The sequence below is a fragment of the Malaclemys terrapin genome, chromosome 1 (genome assembly GCF_027887155.1).
Source record: "Malaclemys terrapin pileata isolate rMalTer1 chromosome 1, rMalTer1.hap1, whole genome shotgun sequence".
NCBI classification, from domain to species: domain Eukaryota; kingdom Metazoa; phylum Chordata; order Testudines; family Emydidae; genus Malaclemys; species Malaclemys terrapin.
Window position 1 is genome coordinate 217262146 of NC_071505.1, and position 23967 is coordinate 217286112.

At 43.0% G+C, this 23967-nt stretch overlaps 1 protein-coding gene across 2 annotated transcripts in view; it reads right to left on the reverse strand.

Moving 5' to 3' along the window:
* Nucleotides 1-1448: 1448 nt before the first annotated feature.
* BMX (BMX non-receptor tyrosine kinase) overlaps nt 1449-23967 on the reverse strand; it is a 50706-nt gene continuing 28187 nt past the window's right edge. For both annotated transcript variants that reach the window (XM_054007174.1, XM_054007164.1), the window contains exons 9-20: nt 21373-21435; nt 17815-17874; nt 16345-16399; nt 15063-15142; nt 13759-13886; nt 13404-13478; nt 11268-11439; nt 9407-9623; nt 7501-7565; nt 6782-6900; nt 4824-4981; nt 1449-3971 (exon numbers count right to left, since the gene is read on the reverse strand). In XM_054007174.1, the coding sequence (XP_053863149.1) occupies nt 3897-3971; nt 4824-4981; nt 6782-6900; nt 7501-7565; nt 9407-9623; nt 11268-11439; nt 13404-13478; nt 13759-13886; nt 15063-15142; nt 16345-16399; nt 17815-17874; nt 21373-21435 (1267 nt within the window). In that variant the 3' untranslated portion in view covers nt 1449-3896. The remainder of the gene's footprint in view (nt 3972-4823; nt 4982-6781; nt 6901-7500; nt 7566-9406; nt 9624-11267; nt 11440-13403; nt 13479-13758; nt 13887-15062; nt 15143-16344; nt 16400-17814; nt 17875-21372; nt 21436-23967) is intronic.

The window sequence follows — 23967 nt, forward strand, 5'->3', positions numbered from 1 at the left end:
GGGGCTGGAGTGAGTGGGGGTGGGGCCTCAGGGAAGGGGCGGGGTAGGGGCAGGGCAAGAGTGTTCGGTTTTGTACAATTAGAAAGTTGGCAACCCTATGTCCTACCAGGATGATATTAAATGGATGGTGGTGTGATGTATCTTTTTGCAGCTCTGTAAGAAAATCAAGCCAAATTTAGGAGAGAGCAGAGATGTGCTTAAAGTGGCTGTTTCCTGCCTCAGTTCCATAAAAGTTAATGGGAATTTTCCATTGATGTGGACCAGGATTTGGCCTGTAATCTAGTACAGGTGTTCACAACCTTTTTCTTTCTGGGCACCCTCCCCCCTAACATGCTATAAAAATGTCATGACCCACCTGTGCCACAAAACTGGTTTTCTGCATATGAAAGCCAGGGCTGGCATTAGGGGGTAGCAAGCCCGGTAATTGCCTGGGGCCCCATACCACAGGGGGCACCGTAAAGCTAAGTTGCTCAGGCTTCAGCTTCACTCTGGGGTGGCAGGGTGCAGGTCCCTGGCTAAGTTCCCTCTAAGTTGCGTGGTCGCATAGCTGCCTATTAAGCCCTGTGCCCTCCCCTGGCGCTGGCCCCAGTGTGGAGCTGCCACGGCTGGGAGAGAGGTGTTCCCCCTCCCCCCGCTGGCCCCAGTGCAGAGTTGCCTGCCCCTGACTTGCCGCAGCTGGGGAAGAGGAGCCCCTCCCTTGGCCCAGCCCCACTGGAGCTGCCGCAGCCAGGGAGATGCGCCTCTCCTCCAGCCCCGAGCTGCTAAGGTGACAGAGGGCTGAGGGGAGTCCTCTCTCCCCACTGTAGCCCCTGGGCAGACTGCACCCCAGACCCCTCATCCCCGGCCCAACCCCAGAGCCCACACCCCAACACTCTGCCCCAGCCCTGAGCCTCCTCCTGCACCCCAAACCCCTCATCCCAAGCCCGCACCCCCATGCACTCCAATCCTCTGCCCCAGCCCTGAGCTTCCTCCCGCACTCTGAACCCGTCATCCCCACCCCAGAACCTTCACCCCTAGCCAGAGCCCTCACCCCCTGCACCCAACCCTCTGCCCAGCCCTGAGCCCCCTCCCGCACCCTGAACTCCTCATCCCCAGACCCACCCCAGAGCCTCACCCCCCCCACCCCAGACCCTCTTCCCCAGCCTTGAGCGCCCCCTCACTCCGAACCCCTTGGCCCCACCCCCACCACATGAATTTTGTTATGTGCACCAATATGAAGGTGATTCATTCCGCACATGGACGTAAAAAATTAGAGGGAACACTGTTCCCTGGGCTTCAGCCCTGCGTGACAGGGCTTCGGCTTTTTGCCCTAGGCCCACGTGAGTCTAATACCAGTCCTACTTGGTGGCCCGCCTGAAACCTGCTTGTGGCCCCCCAGACACCTGGTTGAGAACTGCTGATCTAGTAGACTTTGACTTGTTCTAATAATGAAATCATAGAACAGCGAGTATTTTTTCTATTTTATTAATGTTTCAGTGAAACAGCGTACACGACTCAGTTAAAACGCTGCCTCAAGTTAGATGTCATTAATGCAGCTGACGCTCGCATACACACACTACTCATTAATTTCATATAATTTGTGCATCTTTCACAATATTTAATAGTGGACTCTGTCATCTACTTTTGCTAGGGTCTGAATTCTCCTTTTGACAACTGTGTGTGTGTGTTTTGCATCTTCCCACCTCCTGTGTAAGTTGTTTTATTTTTCACTTGGACCAACAAACACATTTTATGTAAACAGGAAAACAACTAAGCTTGCAGTGTTCCCTTCATGCTATAATGTCACAAAATGCCATGTAATAATCCAATCGACAATGCTAAATAAGAGATGTGGGCTAAAAATAACACTGCTCATAAATTGCAGTTAAGACAAATGTATTCACTTTAGATTTAAAGTCCCAAATGTCTCATCTAGATGTAGGAAGTCTCATTACATATGGGTTCAAAGGAACAGTCGCTCACCACAAAATTCTGGTAACCTTGTGCATTGAGATGTGTGATGTTTGCATTTAGCTGTGAATTTACAACATAATGATAGAAAGTCACAGGATTCTGATACAGACATTAGCCAAATCAACTTTGCAACGCTCCACTTTGATTTGTCAGACTCAAACAAACAATGCTGCCTCACACATGATCAAGTTCAGAGAGAAGCGGCTACTATGTTTATATCCATAAAACTTGATGCTAACGAGAGAAAGACCAACATCAAACGTAGGCCAAGGACATATGGAAAACGTTCACGAATGTGTCTTAGATGTACTAGGCTTCAAAACTAATCAAGCAATTTTATAAAGCAATCTAAAATATAACTGAAAACAAGGGAAAGGCCTATAATGAAAGATCAGTTAAAATCAACTATTTTCATCCATCTTAAGCAACATTTCCCTTACACTTCCCATTCTGTATTGGACATTATGGAGAAAAGGGGGAAAAACCTGTTAGAAATGCTATGCAGATATTACTGGCCAGTTCCTAATACGTCAGACAGGAATTTTTGTAAGTGAACATCATTTCCTCTAATGTGCCTGTTTACCACTGTACTCCAGGTGCCAAAGCATCCTCTGCATTACTATTTCAGCCTGATTTTTAAAAATAAACAGTTCTGCTAAGCATGTTCTTTCTACTCCTTTAAAAATAACAGAAACTTGGCAAGACAAACACTGGAGCAGTTGAATACATAAAGTTCAATGTACTCTTCCCCCTGTAGAGTCAAAACAATTACTGTTACCATTACTATGAATCAAACACTATTCACAATTTTTCAACATGTACTTAGAAGAAAATAAGCCAAAATTTGCAAATCTGGGTGCCTAAGGTTAGGCTCCTAAATCTATATTTAAGCACTTGCATAGAAGTAGCTAAACGTTCAGAGGTGCTAAGCAGTACCAGCTGCCATTGAAGTCAGTGGGAGCTACACTTGATGAGCACCTTTGAAAATTAGGGCCCTTCTAGTTAAGTGTCCAAATATGGATTTAGGAGTCAAATTTCAAGCACTCAAGTGTGAAATTTTTGGTCATGCCATTATATTAATAACATTTCAGATGGTGATGTCTTCTTCAGGTATCTGGTCTTGCAGCTCCCATACTGATGTTTCAATAGACCAGTCTGTTTAAGGCTCATGGAATTCTAGACAAGGATAGTTTTGCATTATCAGGGATTAAATAGGGAATAAGAACATATCGCTGCCAACAGTAGCCCCATAATTGTATTTCAAATGTCACAGAGATCTAGTTTAGAATGAACAATAAATTAAACCCATGTCATTAAGACTCCCATTGGCCTCAGGAAACTGGATCAGGCCCTAGTGACCAAACTGATATGCTGTTTACTGACAATAGCATCCACGTCACTGAAGTTAACACTAATGCCACTGGAGTTGCAGCCACTTGCACCAGGTATGAATTTGACCCATAATACCAACCTCAGGTTTATATAACAGAAAATACCCTGGGATCTGATATGATAATGAGAAAATCTATTAAGCTTATATTACCGTTTACATTTTCCAAATAAAGATTAATAAAATCCTGTTGTGATCTGAAAAAAAAAAAAACCCACTACAACAAACCTTGAAATAGTTTACATTATTACTGGATATTTCTCTGCTTGTGAAGTACTATGGGGGGGTCAAACTAACAGCATCAGTAATATACTTCTACACTCTTCTTTCAGACAATACCAAGTCACCACAACATCACAAGAGTTTTCTTCTTTACTCTGTGTTGTCAAAGCACTGCACATTAAAAGACTATGAAAAACCAGTGTAATACTGCTGGAGTCAGCCAAATCTGGAGTCAGCCAGATTTCAGAATTCACACAAGAGTATTAGCTCCCACAAAGTAGACTGGTGATTTGTCAACCAATAGTCAAAGCCACATGATGAGGACTTGTCTTCAAGACTTGTCATCTTCTCTGAGTGGCTCAATATTTGATAGGAGTTGATGAAATGTGGGGCGCTTTTCTGGCAGCTATATGAGAACAAAAAACAACTTATGTGGTTACTTAACATTGAAAATATAACATAGTTATTGTAACACATTCATTTTTCTTAGCTCAAACATGCAGAATTATGGAGAGGTAATGGCATTTATGTGGCAAAGCAATTTATGATTCCAAGCACTGTATGCTTTAAATCTTTCTTCTATTGCTATTGCTTTCTTTTTTCTTGCTCTTTAAAATTTTTGTTCAAGTAGAACTTATTTTTGTCATGTTTGGTGTGAGTCATATAAAAACTAACAATCACCATTTTATAGTAGCACCAATAATGTGCAGTTTCTAGACACTCAAGAAGGGACATATCACAGTTTAAAGACAGGTAAACAGAGGCGGGAAGAAGAACAATACATTTGGAATTTTTTTGTACTAGAGTCACAGTAGGCAGCATGGCAGCATTGATCTTTAAGAGAAACTTAATTATGGATACAGAATGATCAATGTTTGACCTACAAACCTTGACAGTGCTCTTACGTTTAGAATTTCAGGGATAGAGACATTATGATGAATCACTCAAACTCTAAATCTGTCATCTACTTTGAGGCATATTTTAAAGTTATCTTCATAAATGAATGGTACACCTTCCTCAAAAGAAAAATCAGCTAGTTCTCCTTCATGCTTAATTTTCCACACTTGTCCCCTTATTAATTATGGGCCCTTCCTCTGGATTACTGTAGTAGAGGGCTTTATGGAAGCTAGTTTTTCTCTACAATTGATGTTCTTTAACAGAAATAGTTTCCTGTATTGCTTTTTTTTCAGCTGGCCATCATGAAGCCCATCAATTGTTGTAGATAACATCTCCAATGCATATGGACCAATGTACATACCTCATGCCAGCAGCTGTACATTAACTGGTAGATGGTCTCTGAGGCCAGTTGTGGTCGGTAAAGCCGATATCCCTCAGAAACCTTCTCAATCACTTGTACGTTATCATACAGTTCATAGGGTTGCTTTCCCAAAGTGAACACCTCCCACATTAAGATCCCTGCAGAAATTTCCAGGGTTGAAAGACAAGAAATTTAATGAAAAACCATTCCAGATCAAGACACTTAAGCAATACTCATCTAACAAAATGGTAATAACAGAGGAGACTTCTAGCAAAAAATATTTTTCTAGCAAATGTATGGGGCTGATTTGTAACCAGGGTATGATTAACAGTATTAGTGTTAGTGATGCTGTACTCAATTGCAAACAACATACTGTTGCAGTGGAAGGTGAAGTTGAATGATACAAATGTTTGATGGGGTTGTTCAGTGATAATGCCCAAGACATGGCAATTTAAGAATTGTCCTTTGTCAACTTTACAAAATAATATAGAATAAGTATTAAGGGCATTTTGTAGATGATTTTCTCATGTGATTTTACAGATGTTTTTATGGGACTGGGACATTTAGTCCTTTAGTGTTAGAAGACTTAAATAAGATCCCCAAAGGACTTACAGTGATTATATATAAGGCTGCGAGTCTGTCACAGAGATCATGGACGTCATGGATTCCGTGACTTTCTGTGACTTCTGCAGCTGCAGCTGCCGGGCTGGCAGGCCCCAGGGCTGCCTGAGCAGCTGACCCCGGAGCCAGCTGCTGGGGTGGCCCCGGGGCCAGCCGCACAAGCCGCTGCTGGAGCAGACCCTGAGGCCAGCCACACCGGCTGCTGCTGGAGGAGGCCCAGGCAGCTGGCCCTGGGGCTGCCAGAGCAGCAGTGGTCATGGAGGAGCAGTGGTTCCAGGCCTTGGAGCAGCGGGGGGCAGTCAGCCCCTGCCACCAGAGCAGGGGCCAGCCATTGCCCCCCACACACACCCTCCCAGAGCATCAGTGTCCCGGAGGCCCCCAGGGCAGTGGTGCAATCAAGAAATGATGGGCCTAATTCTCCACTTGCTTACAATGGGGCAATGATCACTGTAAAACTGCTATAAAAGAGAAGAGAATCAGGCCCTGTATTTCTAGGGTGAAATACTGTCCCCACTAAAGTCAACATCAAAATTGTTACAAGACTTCAATAGAGCCAGGATTTTGCCCACAATGTAAAAGCAAACAGGAAAAACTATAATTTATAAAAAGAAATTACGATGCCCTCTGTATACTGGATAACATAGTAATGTAGGGCTCAAGCAAAACATTTTCAGTATTACAGTCTTTCTTTTAATGGGATAGGGTGACTAGCTGGAGACATAGCTGAGAGGAAGAAGAATTTGGAAAACCTTTCTTCTACCTTGTTCACCACAGCTCAGTGCCAGGTTGCCATGAGAAGATCTGCTGTTTGAGCTCTCCTGACTGGAAACAGGTTTGCATCATGGTCTAAGTTCTGGCAAGAAGCTAGCATGGCACATGTATCCCATGATTACACAGTACCTAGTGCTCTCCCACGCTAGAGGTTAGGCTTGAGATTTATGAATCTGCTACAACCTTTGAACTAACTGAACAGGTCTTTTAGCTCAGGCACTAGATGCTGGTGCTTTTAGAGCCAGAGGGCTCCAGTTTGGTCTCTGCTCCAGTGACCCACCCCGGGCATTGCACTACACACATATTGCACAACATATGGGTAGTGGGCCAAATTCTAGTCTGTGCACCCACAAAGATGCCATTAAGATTACAGCAGTTTGGTCTATTGTTATTGCATGGCATTATTAAGCAGAATATACACGCTATAGGTAGTAAATACCTATCTTAGACTTTTGCACAGTAGTTGTTAAAGTCTATCATTTTTTTGGCTTTTCAAATATGCAGTCAAGTTTGCATTTTGAGCTTATTAAGCATCTCCAATATGAAAGGTCAAATCCCATACTTACCAAAGGCCCATACATCCGACTTGCTGCTAAACTTGGTATAATGAAAAACTTCTGGTGCCGACCACTTCACTGGAAACTTAGTTCCTAATGAACTTATATACAGGTCATCCAGAACATACCTGCAAGGGAAGAGCCAGTCTTCAGGCTATGACAAATAGCTAGTGAAACATTGCTTACTGCTTCTGCCTGGAATGCCCCACAAGAACTCTCCAACAAGCCTGTGAACAAAGCCTGGCCAGAAACCCAGGTCTCCAGAGGTGACCCGATAGAAACTCTAACCTCAAGCTACTGAGGTATGCTGCTGCAATCAAGTTATCAAGGGACTCCTTATCATGTCATTGCTAGAGGGAGCAGAAACCCAAAATCATGTGAATCTCTCACACAGGGGGCATTATAAAAACTCTCTTGCGCACAGAGAACATTGTTGAGATTTCTTTGACAAGCATGAAACAGTGATGTGCATACATTTGCTCTCTAACCTTTAGAGATGCCAGGAGTCTGCACCTTCTATTTCTCTTCTCATTGAAAGCCCCAGAATGGGTTACAATCATTAACTCAATTGGACTAAAGAGAACTAGATAGTCCCTGTGGTTTAACTTTACTAATAACCAGTTCATTCACTGTTGGTTTCATGGCAGCACTGGCTGACTAACACCAATAACCCATTCAGGATTGACATTATTGCACTACAGTGGTTGAAGAATCAGTCTGTAGCTTACCTAGCCATCCCGAAGTCAGACACCTTCACAGTAAGATCACTATCAACCAAGCAGTTCCTAGCAGCCTTTAGTGGGAAAACAAGAAAACAGACTGAGTGACCAAAATCCAAGTGAAATAAGAGTTTGGTTATTTTCAAATAGTATTTCTGTCCTTCAGAATTCCTTTGTAAGGGTCCTTGGACTAAAACCTGGGACTGTAGCGCCTGGGACAGCTACAGTCAGGGGGAACGGTAGAGAGTAGGTGCTGCAGGAAGTACCACCCAAGTACCTGCTGCCCTCTGATTTGCCAAGTGCCCCTACTTAGCCTCAGGGGTTGCCCCAGGAAGTTGTCTGGACAACCACACAGCCTTTGCCTTGTCTCCTGATCTCTTAGCCCAGCCTGACTCTGACCCTGATTCCTGCCTCCTAATTCCAGCCTGGTGCTATCTCTGACTTCCGCTCTCTGACCCCGGTCTGACTCTGACCCCAACTCTTGCTTACTGAACCTGGCTCTTGTGATTCATGCAACTCCTGCTCAGTGACCACTGTGCCTCACATGCAGACCACGGCCTAAATGTGACTACTAGGTCACACTGCCTACGCCCTGATCACTTATATTCATGAAGTTCTTTGATTAAATAAATGATGCACTATTTTTAGTTTGTAACAATAATAATACCTAGCTCTTTGATAGCACTTGTCATCCATAGGTCTCAAAGTGCTTTACAAAGGAAATCAGTATCATTATCCCCATTCTACAGATGGGGAAACTGAGGCACAGGGCAGGTCGGTCACCCAGCAAACCAATGGCAGAGCCAAGAATTGAACGCAAGTCTCCTGGGTCCCAGACCAGTGTTCTAGCCACTAGGTAACACCACATCAAAAGTTGCTAGTACATCAAAAAAAGGAACAACATATGTATGATAGGAGAATGCTGACTTGGTTATTTACTATGCATTATAAGGAGAATGGATTATTGAGAGATAATTTAAGCAATATGGGCAATGAATAGGCCAGTAAGAGCCCCGATCTGCACAGACTTATTTATGTGAGCATTTACCTAAGGCTATCATCTCTGCCCCGAGGGTTGTTAATCCCAGGGATATGGTTCACCTCCTAAAGCCAAGTTCGGTTTTTATTCTTGACTCTCTATGGTTTGTAACAGTCAGTAGCAAATTTTCAGAAATTTATAACTTGAATTTTGTACAGATAAACTGCTCGGCATCCTGGTTTTCTGATTTCTGATTTGAATGTGCAAATTGGTTAGTTACATGTCCAGTTACTCGATTTGTGTACACAAATAAATAACTGCAAACACTAAAATGAATATTTAAAATGCTGGTTGAAGCTGGAGATGTTGCACTGAGGCCTCTTTGAAAATGTAGCTCTTTCCATAGTGTAGTCTCATGCATTTTCCAATGGCTACAGTTAGAACACAGAATGTCAAGACTGAGTCTGGAACATGAGTCTCCAGGAGCTAGGGATAGTTCTCTTTCAGTGATCTCACACAATAACCAAACTGCTCCAACCCAAACCTGTCTGCCAGTGTTCTTGAACACATGCTCCTGCACAAACTGTAGGCCTAGATACTAAGGTCCTGATTCTGCTCTCAGTTTCACTAGTGTAAAGTAGAGCTAGATCACTATAAAACCAGGGTGCGTAATAGAAGGAACAAGACCCAAGTAGGTAAAATACTGGCTGATTACAACAAAATCTGAAAGGTTCAAGTTCTTGACACGGCAGCTCTTCTTATAATAGTAACAAAACACCACTAAACTGAACCTTCTACTCCAGTGGCCTACATGTCCACACTGTTACCCTTGTTTTATGCCAGTGTGAGTTACACTGGTATAAAATAGGAGTAACAGAACGTAGGATCAGGTCCTAACTCTCCTCCTCCTTCATATCCTACGTGGTTAGAGCTTACCAAGTCTCGATGAATGAACTGCTGGCTCTCTAAGAAAGTCATCGCTTCACAAATGTCATAACATATTTCCAGCAGCTGAAAGGGTTGCAGTTCCTTCCCGTGATTCCTCAAGTAGTTAAGCAAGCAGCCATTAGCCATATATTCTGCCACTATATAGATGGGATATGTCTTTGTGCAAACTCCATAGAGCTTAACAAGTTTGGGATGAGTAAGTTTCCTGAAACAAAATATTAAGACATAAATATGTTACTCTATTTTGTGAGCTTTTATTCCTTATCGTTACCTTGACATTTGTAAAGGAACTTTTGGAGCCATACAAATAAATAATAAATTAATAAGAGTTCTAGCCTAGTTAGTAAATCCTGTCACAAGTTTGGGTTTGATCAATGAAATCTCAGCCTTAAAAATTTCCCTTTCAAGCAGAGGTTAATTTCTTTCTCCATGCTAGCATGAAACAATTGCACAAATAATCACTAATGGTGAAACTGACTTTTTTAGGACCAGTAGTGCAGACTTCTGAGACCCGCTGGCACACGTGAAGAAAGCTGAGTTAGTGTATTGGCACCTGAGATTTAAGGATTTCATGTCACAGAATGGACTGGGCCCTTTAAGAGGGAACTAGTCCAACCCACCTGTGTCTTATTAACAGCCTCTCAAAATGGGCCAGATAAAGGACAGCTGATCTCTATAAAGAGCTGGAGGAAGGAAGGAAGGAAGGAAACCCGTAGTAGAGTGTGAGAAAGGTTCCTGCAGGGAAGATCATGCAATCAGGGGAGTTGCTCCAGCTTGGAAGGGCTGGGAGTGGCCTGCTGAAGCAGGGAAGATCCTGAGTCACTAGGGGAGTTTTGAGACAGTACCTCAGGGAGGATGGGTTGTCCCCAGCTTAAGTCTGGGGAAGCCTCATTTTGAACTTTTTGCTAGTAAAACCAGACTCCACGGAGGGGTACCATTGAACAAAGAGAAGCCTTTTTTGATTTCTTGAGGAGTCCAAGAGGGGAAACTGAGGCAGGGCATGACAGAGCCACCCCAGGCCACGAGAAGGCATTCAAGAGGTGGCTATGTTCCTACTAAGAGAATGTAGCAAAGTAGAATCTGCTATTATAACCATTTCAGGTAGCCAACTGACAGGAGCACAGCACATGGGGGAGGGGTAGCTCAGTGGTTTGAACATTGGCCTGCTAAACCCAGGGTTGTGAGTTCAATCCTTGAGGGGGCAACTTGGGGCTCTGGGGCAAAATCAGTACTTGGTCCTGCTAGTGAAGGCAGGGGGCTGGACTTGATGACCTTTCAAGGTCCCTTCCAGTTCTAGGAGATGGGATATCTCCATTAATTTCTAATTTCCTTATGTTGTGACATACCTAAAATGGCCCTGAAGAAAACAACTTGCAAATTGGTATCTCACTGTGGAGATTGAGGTGGTTACCTCACCATTGCCAAGGTGAAATATATTGCAGATGCATTCATCGGTCTAATACGTCCCATCTACTCATGCGTATGTCATTCCTACCTGCTTCTGATGACAGAAATAGATAATTCCATCCATGCCTGTTGAAGGAGGTGTTTCAATAATAAAGTACATGTTTAAATCACACGTGCAGAAGCTCAGCAGTCAGTGAAGCTGAAGAGCAGTATAATACTGGTTACTGGTAACCCCAGCAATCTCTCTACTATTCTGTTGATGCTTCTTTAAATGTGATGCCCTAGGTGGCCACAAACTCAGCCTATGCCTAGAGCTGCCTGTGGTACTCACGGTTTTATTCTGAAGAGGAACTTCTTTTTCAGTGACTATTCTATATTAGTGAGATGACTTGTGGAACAGCCTTATTTGCAATGTTATTTCATTAAGCAAAGTGCAGCTTACATCATGGTGTGAGCTTCCTCTATGAATTCATCTTCTGACATTGATCCTTCTTTAATCATCTTAATGGCAACATCATACTTTCCCTTCCATTTTCCCAGCTGTACCACTCCAAACTGGCCACTTCCTAATTCCTTGAGCAGGACGATTTCCTCTCGTTTCAGTTCCCAAATCCCTAGAGAGACAGAAGCAATCCCTTTTAGCTACCAGCCTGACATATGCAGTCCCCGGGTCCTAAAGGTGTCCATTTGTTTTCTTTTGCAGTGCATGAAAGTGTGCCATGTGAAGTCTATGAGTTTCGTATGTGAGTGGCAGCAGAAATGTGGGATGCAACCTCAGAGTGCCATTCGATACCACAGCTGAGGTATGCTCATTCACAGAACCAGACAAAGTTTGTGTGACTTATGAAGGACTTTTGGGTCGAACAATAGAAATATCGCCAGGCTGTTTTTCAGTTGGCTTTGCAAACAAATGCAATCCCACCACATAATGTGCTAGAACAGAATAAGAAAGGGCCAGACTGAGATGGTCGTGGCATGGGCATGCAGATGGAGGAAGTGCACAAAGAGCCAGTCACTTGACCCCAGAGGGAGTTGGGGAATGTGTTCCCACAGCCTTCCAACATCCACACACACAGCAGCCTTGGGAATAGGCTGCATGCGCTGGTGGGTGGTGACTGCACTAGCTTTAAGAATAATGCACCTGTGCACTCCCCATACAAGGGAGCTAGGGGAGAGACTGATCATCAAAGAACAATCCCTCTCTAAACTCTGTGTGTGGCAGGGTGGTTCTGCATTACCTCCGATACAGAGATAAATCTAGGTGGCTGCCAACCAGAGAGTTTAAAGCTTCTGCAGCCTTCTATATGGTCAAGATTGGAAGTAAGGAAAATCCTAATGGTTTATTTTTACTGACAAATTATACCTTGTTGGTGTGACGATGTGTGGGATCCATCTGTACAACCTAAGGAATTCTGGGTGAGTTTATGAACTCTCTCTGTGTGTCTTTATCAAACTCTATTTGGAATGTGCAGCCTTTTGTCTTCTCTGTTGTCCTTTTACGTCATCTTGGACAGAAATTCCATGGGGGGTGACACAGGACTGGCAATAGAGGGTTGTGAAATCTAGGTGTTCCTCTATTCAAATACAAGTGCCCTAGGCAATAGGCAGGTTCCCACCCAGAAAATCTAGTCTGTCAGGGGAGAGATAACCTGGCCACAAAGTTATCTGGTATGGATCTGGGATCATCTGTGAAGGCTGATCCAGGAGTCACAGGACAGAAGGAATGGAAGTTTATAAAAGGGCAGGAGCAGTTCTCCTGGGGGTCTTCGGCCATTTTCACCAGCTCACGCAGAGGGACGCTGCTGCAGGAGCCTGATGGGGAAGTGGGGACCCCTGGCCACCTAAATTCTGATGGACCCCAAGGGAGAGGTGAGTTAATGGGGCACTGCATTCAGGATGTTCAGTGCTTTCTAAATGATCTGTTCCCTCTTGTCCTTCCTCTCTGAAGTAAAGAGCAGTGGTGGTTTAGAATCTTGTGCAAAATCTGTCTGTATGAGTTATGTACGACACCTACCACATGTCCCTGAGGGGTTAACCTGTTTACCCACAGTGCCCACAAGACTGGAGTTCTGAGAAGCGCTGTGCATAAGCTGTGGTGAGGAATTGTGAGGGCCACTCCTGGTTGCAGAGGCTAGGTAATTGGACCACAAGGTCTCAGCTCTCAGAAGCGAGTGCTAAACAGAGGATCTTCATCCCAAGAGTATTCCTAGAGCCCCCAAGCCAGGAGCAGTCCCTGGACTCTATTTAGACTCTAGAGCAGTGGTTCTCAACCTATTTACCATTGTGGGCCACATATGCAGCTCTCTCTGTGTCATGTGGGCCACATTCACACAATATATATACTACCTGTATGGCCCTGAGGATGTCACATGGGCCGCAGCTGTGTGCTGATTGGGCTGCAAGTGGCCCGTAGCCGTAGGTTGAGTACCACTAGTCTAGAGGCTTAGAGGATTTGAGGATTCAGTATTTGGATCCCCTCAAAGCAGTCTGGTGAGTGTCCAGCAGGGGGAGCTCAACCAGCGCTGTGACAGATGGCAAACAGTGACACTAGTTTTAAAAGGGAAAATCATCTCCATACCATTTCCTAAGGATGCTGTTGATGGGACCTTATTTGCTTTCGTAGTCACAGCATGCCGAAGCCTTGTAATCATACCTACAAAGAAAGCCAGTTAAAGATCACAGTACATGCAGCTCTCTTAAATAATAATAATAAAAATTCTAGGCAACTAACAACCCCCATGAACAAATTCTCAAGATCGACACCTAAAAGGGGGATAAATCTATTCTTAGTTATTTAGACCATTCAGTATGGCAAGAGATTCACCATAAATACTAGAAACCCAACAACCTGAGTCTCTCTAAATCTATCTATGATAGGAGAAAAACACATTCAGGTTCAGCAGAAGGGGCAAGGAGAGACAGAAGTGATTTACCTGCTGAGTTATGCTGATGATAGTGAATAAGCTGGGGAACTGAATCAAAACAGTAATTTTCAGCCAGATAATATTTGTTTTCATAGTTTGTGTGCACGTGGTAATGTTTGACCGTTCCTTTTTTATCTCTGAAAAATAGCACAAAGTATTCTTTATGTAAGAGCCTTGTTAAATGGACTCAATAAAGTCCAAGCCTTATTTAGTTAATTAGACAGGTAGTCACCAGACTCATGATGCACCAGTTAGAATTTTAATGATATTTTTTCTTTGCTGCTATCAGCTGTCATTTAGTTAAGGGGACTCTTTGCTTAATAAGTGGTATCTAAATACTTACTGTAGTAAAGTGGTCATGATAAAGTTAATTGGGCCACCCAGAATATTATGGGCTTGAGTGATGCTCCAGCCCTCCTTTACTTTCTGTTTTGTGTGTTCTCACTCTATTGTGGTGCAGTTGAATAAAGCAGCAATTTCCCCAGCTTGCAGTCCTGTGAGTGAAGTATTATTTTTGTTGCACTGAGCAATCCCTTTTCAAAATTACATGTTACAAATTTTCCATATTTCCATAGCTTCCAATATGTAGTATTCAAAATGTTGGTCATATTTATAAGGGATATCAGCTGTCCCACTGCAGGACACTAACTGCCTGGGGATAGGAAAAAACTTTCCCCATGAAAATCATAGAACCATAGGCTTAGGGTCATCTAGTCTAACCCCCTGCCAAGATGCAGGATATATTGTGTCTAAATGTTATTTAATCAAACAACAGTGGTGGGGAATCAGGGTATGATATCTTCGTCTGACGCATCTGGTACTGGACACCTCTGAGAACATTTGACTAGAAGGACCAGTGGTTTGATCCACTAAGGCAATTTTTCTGAATGTTTACAGTGCCATTTCTAACCACTCCTTCCTTTTTCCTGCCTCTCCCAAGCTTGATCTCTTCTCCCCTTCCCCATTTCTCTCTCTCTTCAGTTTCCCTCTCCTTCCAGCCATTACATTAATCTCCCATACAACCTGTCCTTGGAGATGCTCCCTGTTCAGCTGGCAATGAAACAATAATATATCTACCAGCTCTCCCCTCTTTGTGGTGCCTTCTGTCACGATAGCACTGGACTCAGCAAAAGGGACCGGAAGGTTAAGGCATGGATGGATTTAGAGAGATAATACTGTTTAGAAGCCTGTTTCCAAACTTGCCCAAAGTTCAGTCCAGATCTGGTGAAGTAACTTTGGTATTGAATGACTCCCCTCAGGAACAAACCCATGAAGTTGACAATGGAAACGAAGGCAGTCCTTTGAATACTCACTCAAGAGCCTTGCTGAATACAGACACGGTGTACTTGCCCACTCGGCTTGAATTTCGAACCATAAAAGCACCTTCTTTCCCCTAATAATAATAAATAAAAAGGAAAGAAAACATCACAAGAAACTCCCATTATTTGAGAAATATTTTGTAACTTTGCCTTGATGCATTTCCAGAATGCCTTAAACTCACATCAGTTTTCCACTGCCTCAGTATATCTGGGTGACTAAACAGCTAGAGAGATTTTCAGTACATATTCAATTTCAGGCTATTTTTAATGTGAGTAGCAGCTAAATCCTACTTTTTCCCTCTTCCCCATCCCCAACTTTGCACTATAGGTTTCTGTTTTTGAGGGTGGTTTCCCAGGTAGGTGCTGAGATTCTGCTCTCCATTAGGACTTTGCTTGCAGTACATGTAGGAGCAACATTAGTCTTGTGCTGGAATTTGGTTGCTGTGTGGCTGGAACAAGACACTTACAAGTCCAGCTGTGGCCTAAGATTCAATGCTGCAAGATGCTGCGCAACCTCCTGTCCCATTCAGATCGATGGGATTTGCGACTGTTCAGCCCCTGATTGGGCCATAGGTAACTAATCCTTCTACTGCCCCCCCGCCCCCCAGAAATACACAGTGATTCGCCAGGATTATACTTACTTTCTGAACCTCTAGTGCAGGCAGCTGGGAAGGAAAATTGGGCCATGGCTCTGTGGAGCATGGTATGAGCTGCAAGTGGCTAAGCACCGCTGGGACAGGCAGTACACAAGGACTGAGTGTCACAGGAGCTAGGAGGTGTAATAGGTAAGTGTACTAGCCGTTGACATGTCATGTCTCTGATGGAAAGGAATATGACAATGCCTGATGGAAAGGAATATGACAATGCCATTGTCCAGTCGTCTCCGTTTGTGCATGTCATAGAATCCCCCCACAGTGTTCTCTGACTGGCGGTCTGTGCTCCAAAAAGACCAACATTTGAAATAGCAATGTAGAGTATTGTATGTCAGGAGTGAAAGCCATACAAGTGAAAGCTTTGGGGGAGGGCTCTGCCTGCCCTTTGCCTAGTTTAGATTAGTGCCATTACTTAGTCACCTCTAGGGCCCTTACATTCACCTACAACCAAATTACTCCTATATCTTCATACTAAATTAATACCTATTTCAGTGTCTACCACTCTCACTGTAATACTAAAGTTATTTAAAGAGCATTAGCACCCTCTAGAGGTGAGGTGCAGCAACGATAACAATAGATTTAGAGAGAGGTTTAAACGTAGTTAATAAAGATATTTCCAGTACCTTCTGTCGCAGCAGTTGCTCTGACTGGGCCCTGGAGAGATCACCAGCGTACCAACTGCAGCAAGAAATATTGTTTACAGCATGATTTCCGAATAACAGTTTGGCAAAGTAGACTGATGAAAAACCCTTACAAGATGCCTCATTTTCAAATCTGCTTTTAAGCCAAAGTATCTATCTTACATGCCCCCAGTAGTAGTAGTAACTGAGCGCCTCACAGTGTTTAATGCATTTATCCTTGCAACACCCCTGTGAGGCAGAGCAGTGCCTCAGATGGGAAACTGAGGCACGGAGATACTAAATGACTTGCACAAAGTCACACATGAGTGTCCTAGGCTAGTTCCCTAACCACTGGACCATCCTTCCTCCCTGATATAGATCAAGATACATTTGCAAGTTACATGTGATATCTAAGGTAATAGTTAAGTGTGATCTTGAGATAGCGCGAAGCAGACAAATATAACCTAAAAATAAATAAATATCTTCTGAATTAGCTTCCTAGACACTGAGATTCCCAGATGTTTATTCCCCATAGACAATACCTATAAAATTACATTATTAACAATAGATCACAGGACTCTGAGGGCCACATTTTGAGAGAATGAAATAACTGTCCACCCCTATGTGTTTAGATGTCTAAATACCCATTTAGATGCATTATTGTGGGGAAAGTGTGAGCAAACTGTGCCTGCTGGGGGCCTCCCTCTATCCATGAAGATTTGTCCCTTGAGGGGCCACTAGCATGTTAAGAATTGCCCATTTTCAAACACAAAGCTCCTTACCAGCGTTTTTAATGAAATCTTGGATCATTAAAATTAAGCATCTGGGGTGGCCGCTGCCTCTCCACGTTCCCTGTGCAGGGGCTTCGGGTAACTGAATCCATGTAAATACCTCACTCCTCTGGTCTTCTTCACCCTGACCTATTTGAGGCCAGTAGGGCACCCTGCTCTGTGGCCTTCAGAGAGTGAGGATACTTTCTTTTTTGCCAACTCTGCCATGGAGAGCCCTGCATGAACCCCCACCCTGGGAGGACTTTCAATCGAAAAGCATCAACTGTGTGTAACTCCTGCAACATTCAAACCTCTTTGTGATGGTCAGGCTTTACCTTACATAATATGCTAATGAGTTGCAAGCTCCCAAAGGAAGGAGACAGCTACTTCATACATGTTTTCAAGAGAAACTCCCCTCAGCCTCATCACAGGTGTCAGTGTTTTGTGAGCACACCCTTTTATCGGGGTATCAGACAGGCTTTTCTAAAAGCCTCCCCATCCGCTGCTTTGTTGGGTGAAAACAGACTCATTCCATTGGAAGCCTATGGAAGATTATTAATAATAAGGATGATTTGTATCACAGAAGGGTTGAGAGGAGGATAAGGGCTCCACTGTGCTAGGCACTGTGCAGACAGCTAATGGAAAGATGGTCCCTGTCCCAAAGAGCTTAAGGTTTACACATGAAAACACTCCACATACTCACTCATGCTTAGTGATGCTCTCCTCTTCTTCTGATGAATGGTCACTTCCACTGGAGTTTCCCCTACAAAGTCAAAACACCCCATTGAAATCATGTAAATATGCAGACCTTCCTCAAGTAAAAACCCATATTAAATATATTCACACTGAACTAATGCTAGGCTCAGCCCAAAGTGGATTTTTCCCCCCTTTAGGCAAATTTGAGGATATATTTCATTTTCTTTCCATTTCTTTTTTGGTTTGGTGAGGGTGAAAAAAATACACACTTTCCCATGGTAAAATACTCTAACCTCAGTTTTAGAGCTGCAGCTGAATGTTGCAAATGAACATGTTGCAGGTAGAAAGTCCTTTATAAGTAGTGATGCCTTGGCTAGCTGTGCAAGGAAATTTTAACTTGAGTTTTAAAAATTATCAATTGAAAAATCAGGAGCCTGCTCAGAGGGCATTCACTAAGACTTCTGAGGCGAGCCTAACGTGGCTCCTCCCCTTTGTGATAATACCTAGTGAGCTTGGAGAGTTAAACACTCTCTCTGCCTGTCCTGCTAGGCAGATGGGCTGAACCTCTCTGCTGCAGTTGTTATGAGGAGATTGTAATTGCCTCATTGAAGCTTACACAGAAATCCTCCAAAACCACAAAAGCTCAAAATCCTCCAATAAATGTTCTTAACATCAGGGACAGAATTAAAACAGCACATGCCAAAACAAGTTACAACAAAACAAATATCTGCCCCCCTCCACTTCCTAACCCCAACAACAAACCAACAATTTAGGATTCTGATTTTTACTGCATTCAGGAAATTATAGGAAATTATACGATTACATTTAAAAAAAAAGTTATAGGCCTGATCCAGCACCATTTACTAAGACAAATCTCTTTACAGTCTATGGGATTACTTAAATGCTCCCTGCAAATACTCAGGCAAGTGCTTAATTTTATGCACAACATAAGTGTTTGCAAGATCAGGGCCAAAGATACTTAAAAAAAATTGGTCTGATCTGGCAGGCTTCACTTAAACAAAATCACATTACTTTCTATAAAAAGAAGAACAGGAGTACTTGTGGCACCTTAGAGACTAACAAATTTATTAGAGCATAAGCTTTCGTGGACTACAGCCCACTTCTTCGGATGCATATAGAATGGAACATATATTGAGGAGATATATATACACACATACAGAGAGCATAAACAGGTGGGAGTTGTCTTACTAACTCTGAGAGGCCAATTAATTAAGAGAAAAAAAAAAAAAAAAAAACTTTTGAAGTGATAATCAAGCTAGCCGAGTACAGACAGTGTGATAAGAAGTGTGAGAATACTTACAAGGGGAGATAGTCAACGTTTGTAATGGCTCAGCCATTCCCAGTCCTTATTCAAACCGGAGTTAATTGTGTCTAGTTTGCATATCAATTCTAGCTCTGCAGTCTCTCTTTGGAGTCTGTTTTTGAAGTTTTTCTGTTGTAATATAGCCACCCGCAGGTCTGTCACTGAATGACCAGACAGGTTAAAGTGTTCTCCCACTGGTTTTTGAGTATTTTGATTCCTGATGTCAGATTTGTGTCCATTAATTCTTTTGCGTAGAGACTGTCCGGTTTGGCCAATGTACATGGCAGAGGGGCATTGCTGGCACATGATGGCATAGATCACATTGGTAGATGTGCAGGTGAACGAGCCCCTGATGGTATGGCTGATGTGATTAGGTCCTATGATGATGTCACTTGAATAGATATGTGGACAGAGTTGGCATCGGGGTTTGTTACAAGGATAGGTTCCTGGGTTAGTGGTTTTGTTCAGTGATGTGTGGTTGCTGGTGAGTATTTGCTTTAGGTTGGGGGGTTGTCTGTAAGCGAGGACAGGTCTGTCTCCCAAGATCTGTGAGAGTAAAGGATCATCTTTCAGGATAGGTTGTAGATCTCTGATGATGCGCTGGAGAGGTTTTAGTTGGGGGCTGAAGGTGACAGCTAGTGGTGTTCTGTTATTTTCTTTGTTGGGCCTGTCTTGTAGGAGGTGACTTCTGGGTACTCGTCTGGCTCTGTCAATCTGTTTTTTCACTTCAGCAGGTGGGTATTGTAGTTTTAAGAATGCTTGATAGAGATCTTGTAGGTGCTTGTCTCTATCCGAGGGATTGGAGCAATACCCACCTGCTGAAGTGAAAAAACAGATTGACAGAGCCAGACGAGTACCCAGAAGTCACCTCCTACAAGACAGGCCCAACAAAGAAAATAACAGAACACCACTAGCTGTCACCTTCAGCCCCCAACTAAAACCTCTCCAGCGCATCATCAGAGATCTACAACCTATCCTGAAAGATGATCCTTTACTCTCACAGATCTTGGGAGACAGACCTGTCCTCGCTTACAGACAACCCCCCAACCTAAAGCAAATACTCACCAGCAACCACACATCACTGAACAAAACCACTAACCCAGGAACCTATCCTTGTAACAAACCCCGATGCCAACTCTGTCCACATATCTATTCAAGTGACATCATCATAGGACCTAATCACATCAGCCATACCATCAGGGGCTCGTTCACCTGCACATCTACCAATGTGATCTATGCCATCATGTGCCAGCAATGCCCCTCTGCCATGTACATTGGCCAAACCGGACAGTCTCTACGCAAAAGAATTAATGGACACAAATCTGACATCAGGAATCAAAATACTCAAAAACCAGTGGGAGAACACTTTAACCTGTCTGGTCATTCAGTGACAGACCTGCGGGTGGCTATATTACAACAGAAAAACTTCAAAAACAGACTCCAAAGAGAGACTGCAGAGCTAGAATTGATATGCAAACTAGACACAATTAACTCCGGTTTGAATAAGGACTGGGAATGGCTGAGCCATTACCAACGTTGACTATCTCCCCTTGTAAGTATTCTCACACTTCTTATCACACTGTCTGTACTCGGCTAGCTTGATTATCACTTCAAAAGTTTTTTTTTTTTTTTTTCTCTTAATTAATTGGCCTCTCAGAGTTAGTAAGACAACTCCCACCTGTTTATGCTCTCTGTATGTGTGTATATATATCTCCTCAATATATGTTCCATTCTATATGCATCCGAAGAAGTGGGCTGTAGTCCACGAAAGCTTATGCTCTAATAAATTTGTTAGTCTCTAAGGTGCCACAAGTACTCCTGTTCTTCTTTTTGCGGATACAGACTAACACGGCTGTTACTCTGAAACTTGTCATTACTTTCTATGGGACTACTCACATGCACAATGTTACTTACATATGTAAATGTTTGCATGGTTGGGGCCTTAATAGTGAAGTAAGAATACATAGGGTGAAATCCTGGCCCTATTGAAGTCAATGGCAAAACTTCCATTGATGTCAGTGGGGCCGGTATTTCACCCATAATTTTTTTGCATTAAATATATATATACAACAAGGAGATGAAGATATAGTCTATCTGATATCTTTCACGACACTTTATGCAAGGTATTCAGAAAGCCATAGAATAGATCATAGACTAGTGAAACATTCTGAAATGTGGCCTGGTCTTTCCTAAAATGGTGGGGTGAAAATTTAAGCACTGAGTGGCCGGATGTTGATTTACCCAGGTTCATCATCATCCAGGGAGATCTCCTTCAGATAGGAACTTGGTGCGAAGCCTTCATTCCTGCAAATTAAACATTTCACGATTCAGTTATCTTGTATAATTCCATTTTAAATTTGATCTTTTCAAAGAGGAAATGGTATTAAACAAACTCACTTACTAACTTTTTATAGTGTCAGAGAAATTTTCATGTTTAAAATATTTTAAAACAGTCCTAGTGTTTATATGCCACATAGAGGAATGCATGGGGAATTTTGTTGTTGTAAGAAATTACTTTTTAATACATTAAAACCTGTAACAGCCACTGAAATAACTTCCATCTTAGAGATCGGCTTTCTCAGCAGGAGGAGTGGAGCAGGCAGTTTGTAAGTAGCTCAATAATGTCTTGATGGACTAATGGCTGCCAGCAGAGGGTTCTCTGATCCAAAAACAATTCCAGACCTCAAAAAGTCAATGGCTGTACCAATCACTCTCTTTCAGGGTCAACTCAGTCAAGCATCTTTATGAAGTAAAGCAGCTAGGGCTGTGAGGAGGCCACCTGAGGCACTAGGCAGCATGGCAGGGCAGAGCTAAATTGTGTCGGGACTGAGGGGTTTTTCTGGTTGGAAACACAAGGCAACCATATCAGTTGCAAGCTGTGTCTGTTGGAGGGACAGAAAGACAGACAGTAGCAGTGAATGTGACCGTGACTAAAGCAGAGAGACTGGGCTTCTTGGGCAGAAAACTCAATGGAGTGGAAGACTTGAAGATTGCTGAGTAAGGGAACTGCCTATTGTTTGTTTCTGCTGTGTTAACAGAAAGAGGACAATGTGGGTCATTTGTTTGTTTCTGTAAATAAAAGAGATTACACCAAAAATATACCTAACTCATACTTTCAATTTCTCATCCTAATAGCAACGGCCCTCCACGGCCCTGACTCCATTTAGCCACACAGGTCAAAGGGAAACACGATGAATAATTCTCTTTCTCTCTCTCTGCTCTTTCCCTTTAGCTCAGGATGCTGTGTTTGAGCTCTGAGAGCCTGGAGCTGATTGCATCAGATGTATACATACACCACTTAGTCACTAACCAAGCAGTCATGCATTCTGTACTCTGTGCATTAAACTGAGTAGTCCCTCACACATACTAATTTGTTGCTGGCCTTCTACTTTCTTTGATTCCATGGGACGTTGTACAGTGTGACTGAATATCAAGCTGGGTACTGTGTGTTAGAAGCTAATGTTTCTTTATTTGTTTCTTTCTTTATTTACAAATTGTACTTGAATCAATGAGTTATGACTGGACCAGCCAACTCCACTCAGTCCAAACTTTCTTCAGTCAGTCTGGGACCTCTCTCAGATGAACATAGGTATTGCTCCGAGCTGGAGATTAATGAGAAAATACCTTCCTTTAATTTGCTGAAGGAGATTCCTCCCTTTGTGGACCACAAGGGAAATAACTGGGAAAATCTATAGATAGGGGTGCCCAGTCATTGCGGTAAAACACTAAGGGCTTGTCTACATGGGGGTTTTAATCCAGATCAAATCAAGTTAATCTGGTTTGAAAACACTTGTGTACGCATGACGCAACCAATCACTGTGTATTAAATCCTCATCTATCAGGAGTTCTGGAGTTGTCCTGCCCAGTGGACTAGGTTCACTTCAAATTATATTAGTTGGTCTTTTGTTTGTGTGCATGCAATTGCTGTGCACCACTTTTTTTTGCATCCTTCCATTGGCAATCCCATAGTGCTTTGCAGGTTGACCATTATTGACCTGTCTGTTTACTTGTGTGCACTGCCTGCAAGTTTACAGGGTGCCCCTTCCCCCTTTTAAAAGCTGGTGCAGAGCCAGATTTTGGTGTTTGCCCCTGGATCCCAGTGTACTATTCTGGTGATACCACTGTGATAGTGCTCCACAAGCCCACACCATGCCTCGTGCTGCCCCTTGGATCTCAGCTGGAACCCTGGATTTCATCACTATCTGGGGGAGAAGCGTTGGTTCAGAAAACTCTTTGCAGACAGCTACAGGAATAAGGAGATTTTTGTGGACACTGTCCTAGGTCTTTTCATGTGTTTATGGTTGCTTTACATGATAATATTTCACCTGTCCTGTTTATGTAACACTTTAAAAATCAGCAAAACGGTTATATAAATTTATTATGAAACAAAAGGCAAAAAACTATTATGTACATAGTTTAGTCCTATTCAGTGTCTACTCGGCGCTTCTTGGCTTGTCTCTTGTATTCATTAAATGGAGCATCTTTTGTCACTGTCCAGCAATAGTCTGCAAGCATTGATGGGCTCCATTTGCCCTGATAGCGTTTCTCCATTGTTGCAATGTCCTGGTCGCTGTGCTCGTCGCTCACTGCTCTGCCATTCAGTGGAAAAAAATCTAGATGAGAGTGCAAAAAATGTATCTTTAGTGACATGTTGCAACCAAGGCTTTTGTATGCCTTGAGGAGGTTTTCCACCAACAACCTGTAGTTGTCTGCCTTGTTGTTTCCGAGAAAATTTATTGCCACTAACTGGAAGGCTTTCCATGCCGTCTTTTCCTTGCCACGCAGTGCATGGTCAAATGCATCATCTTGAAGAAGTTCACGAATCTGAGGACCAAC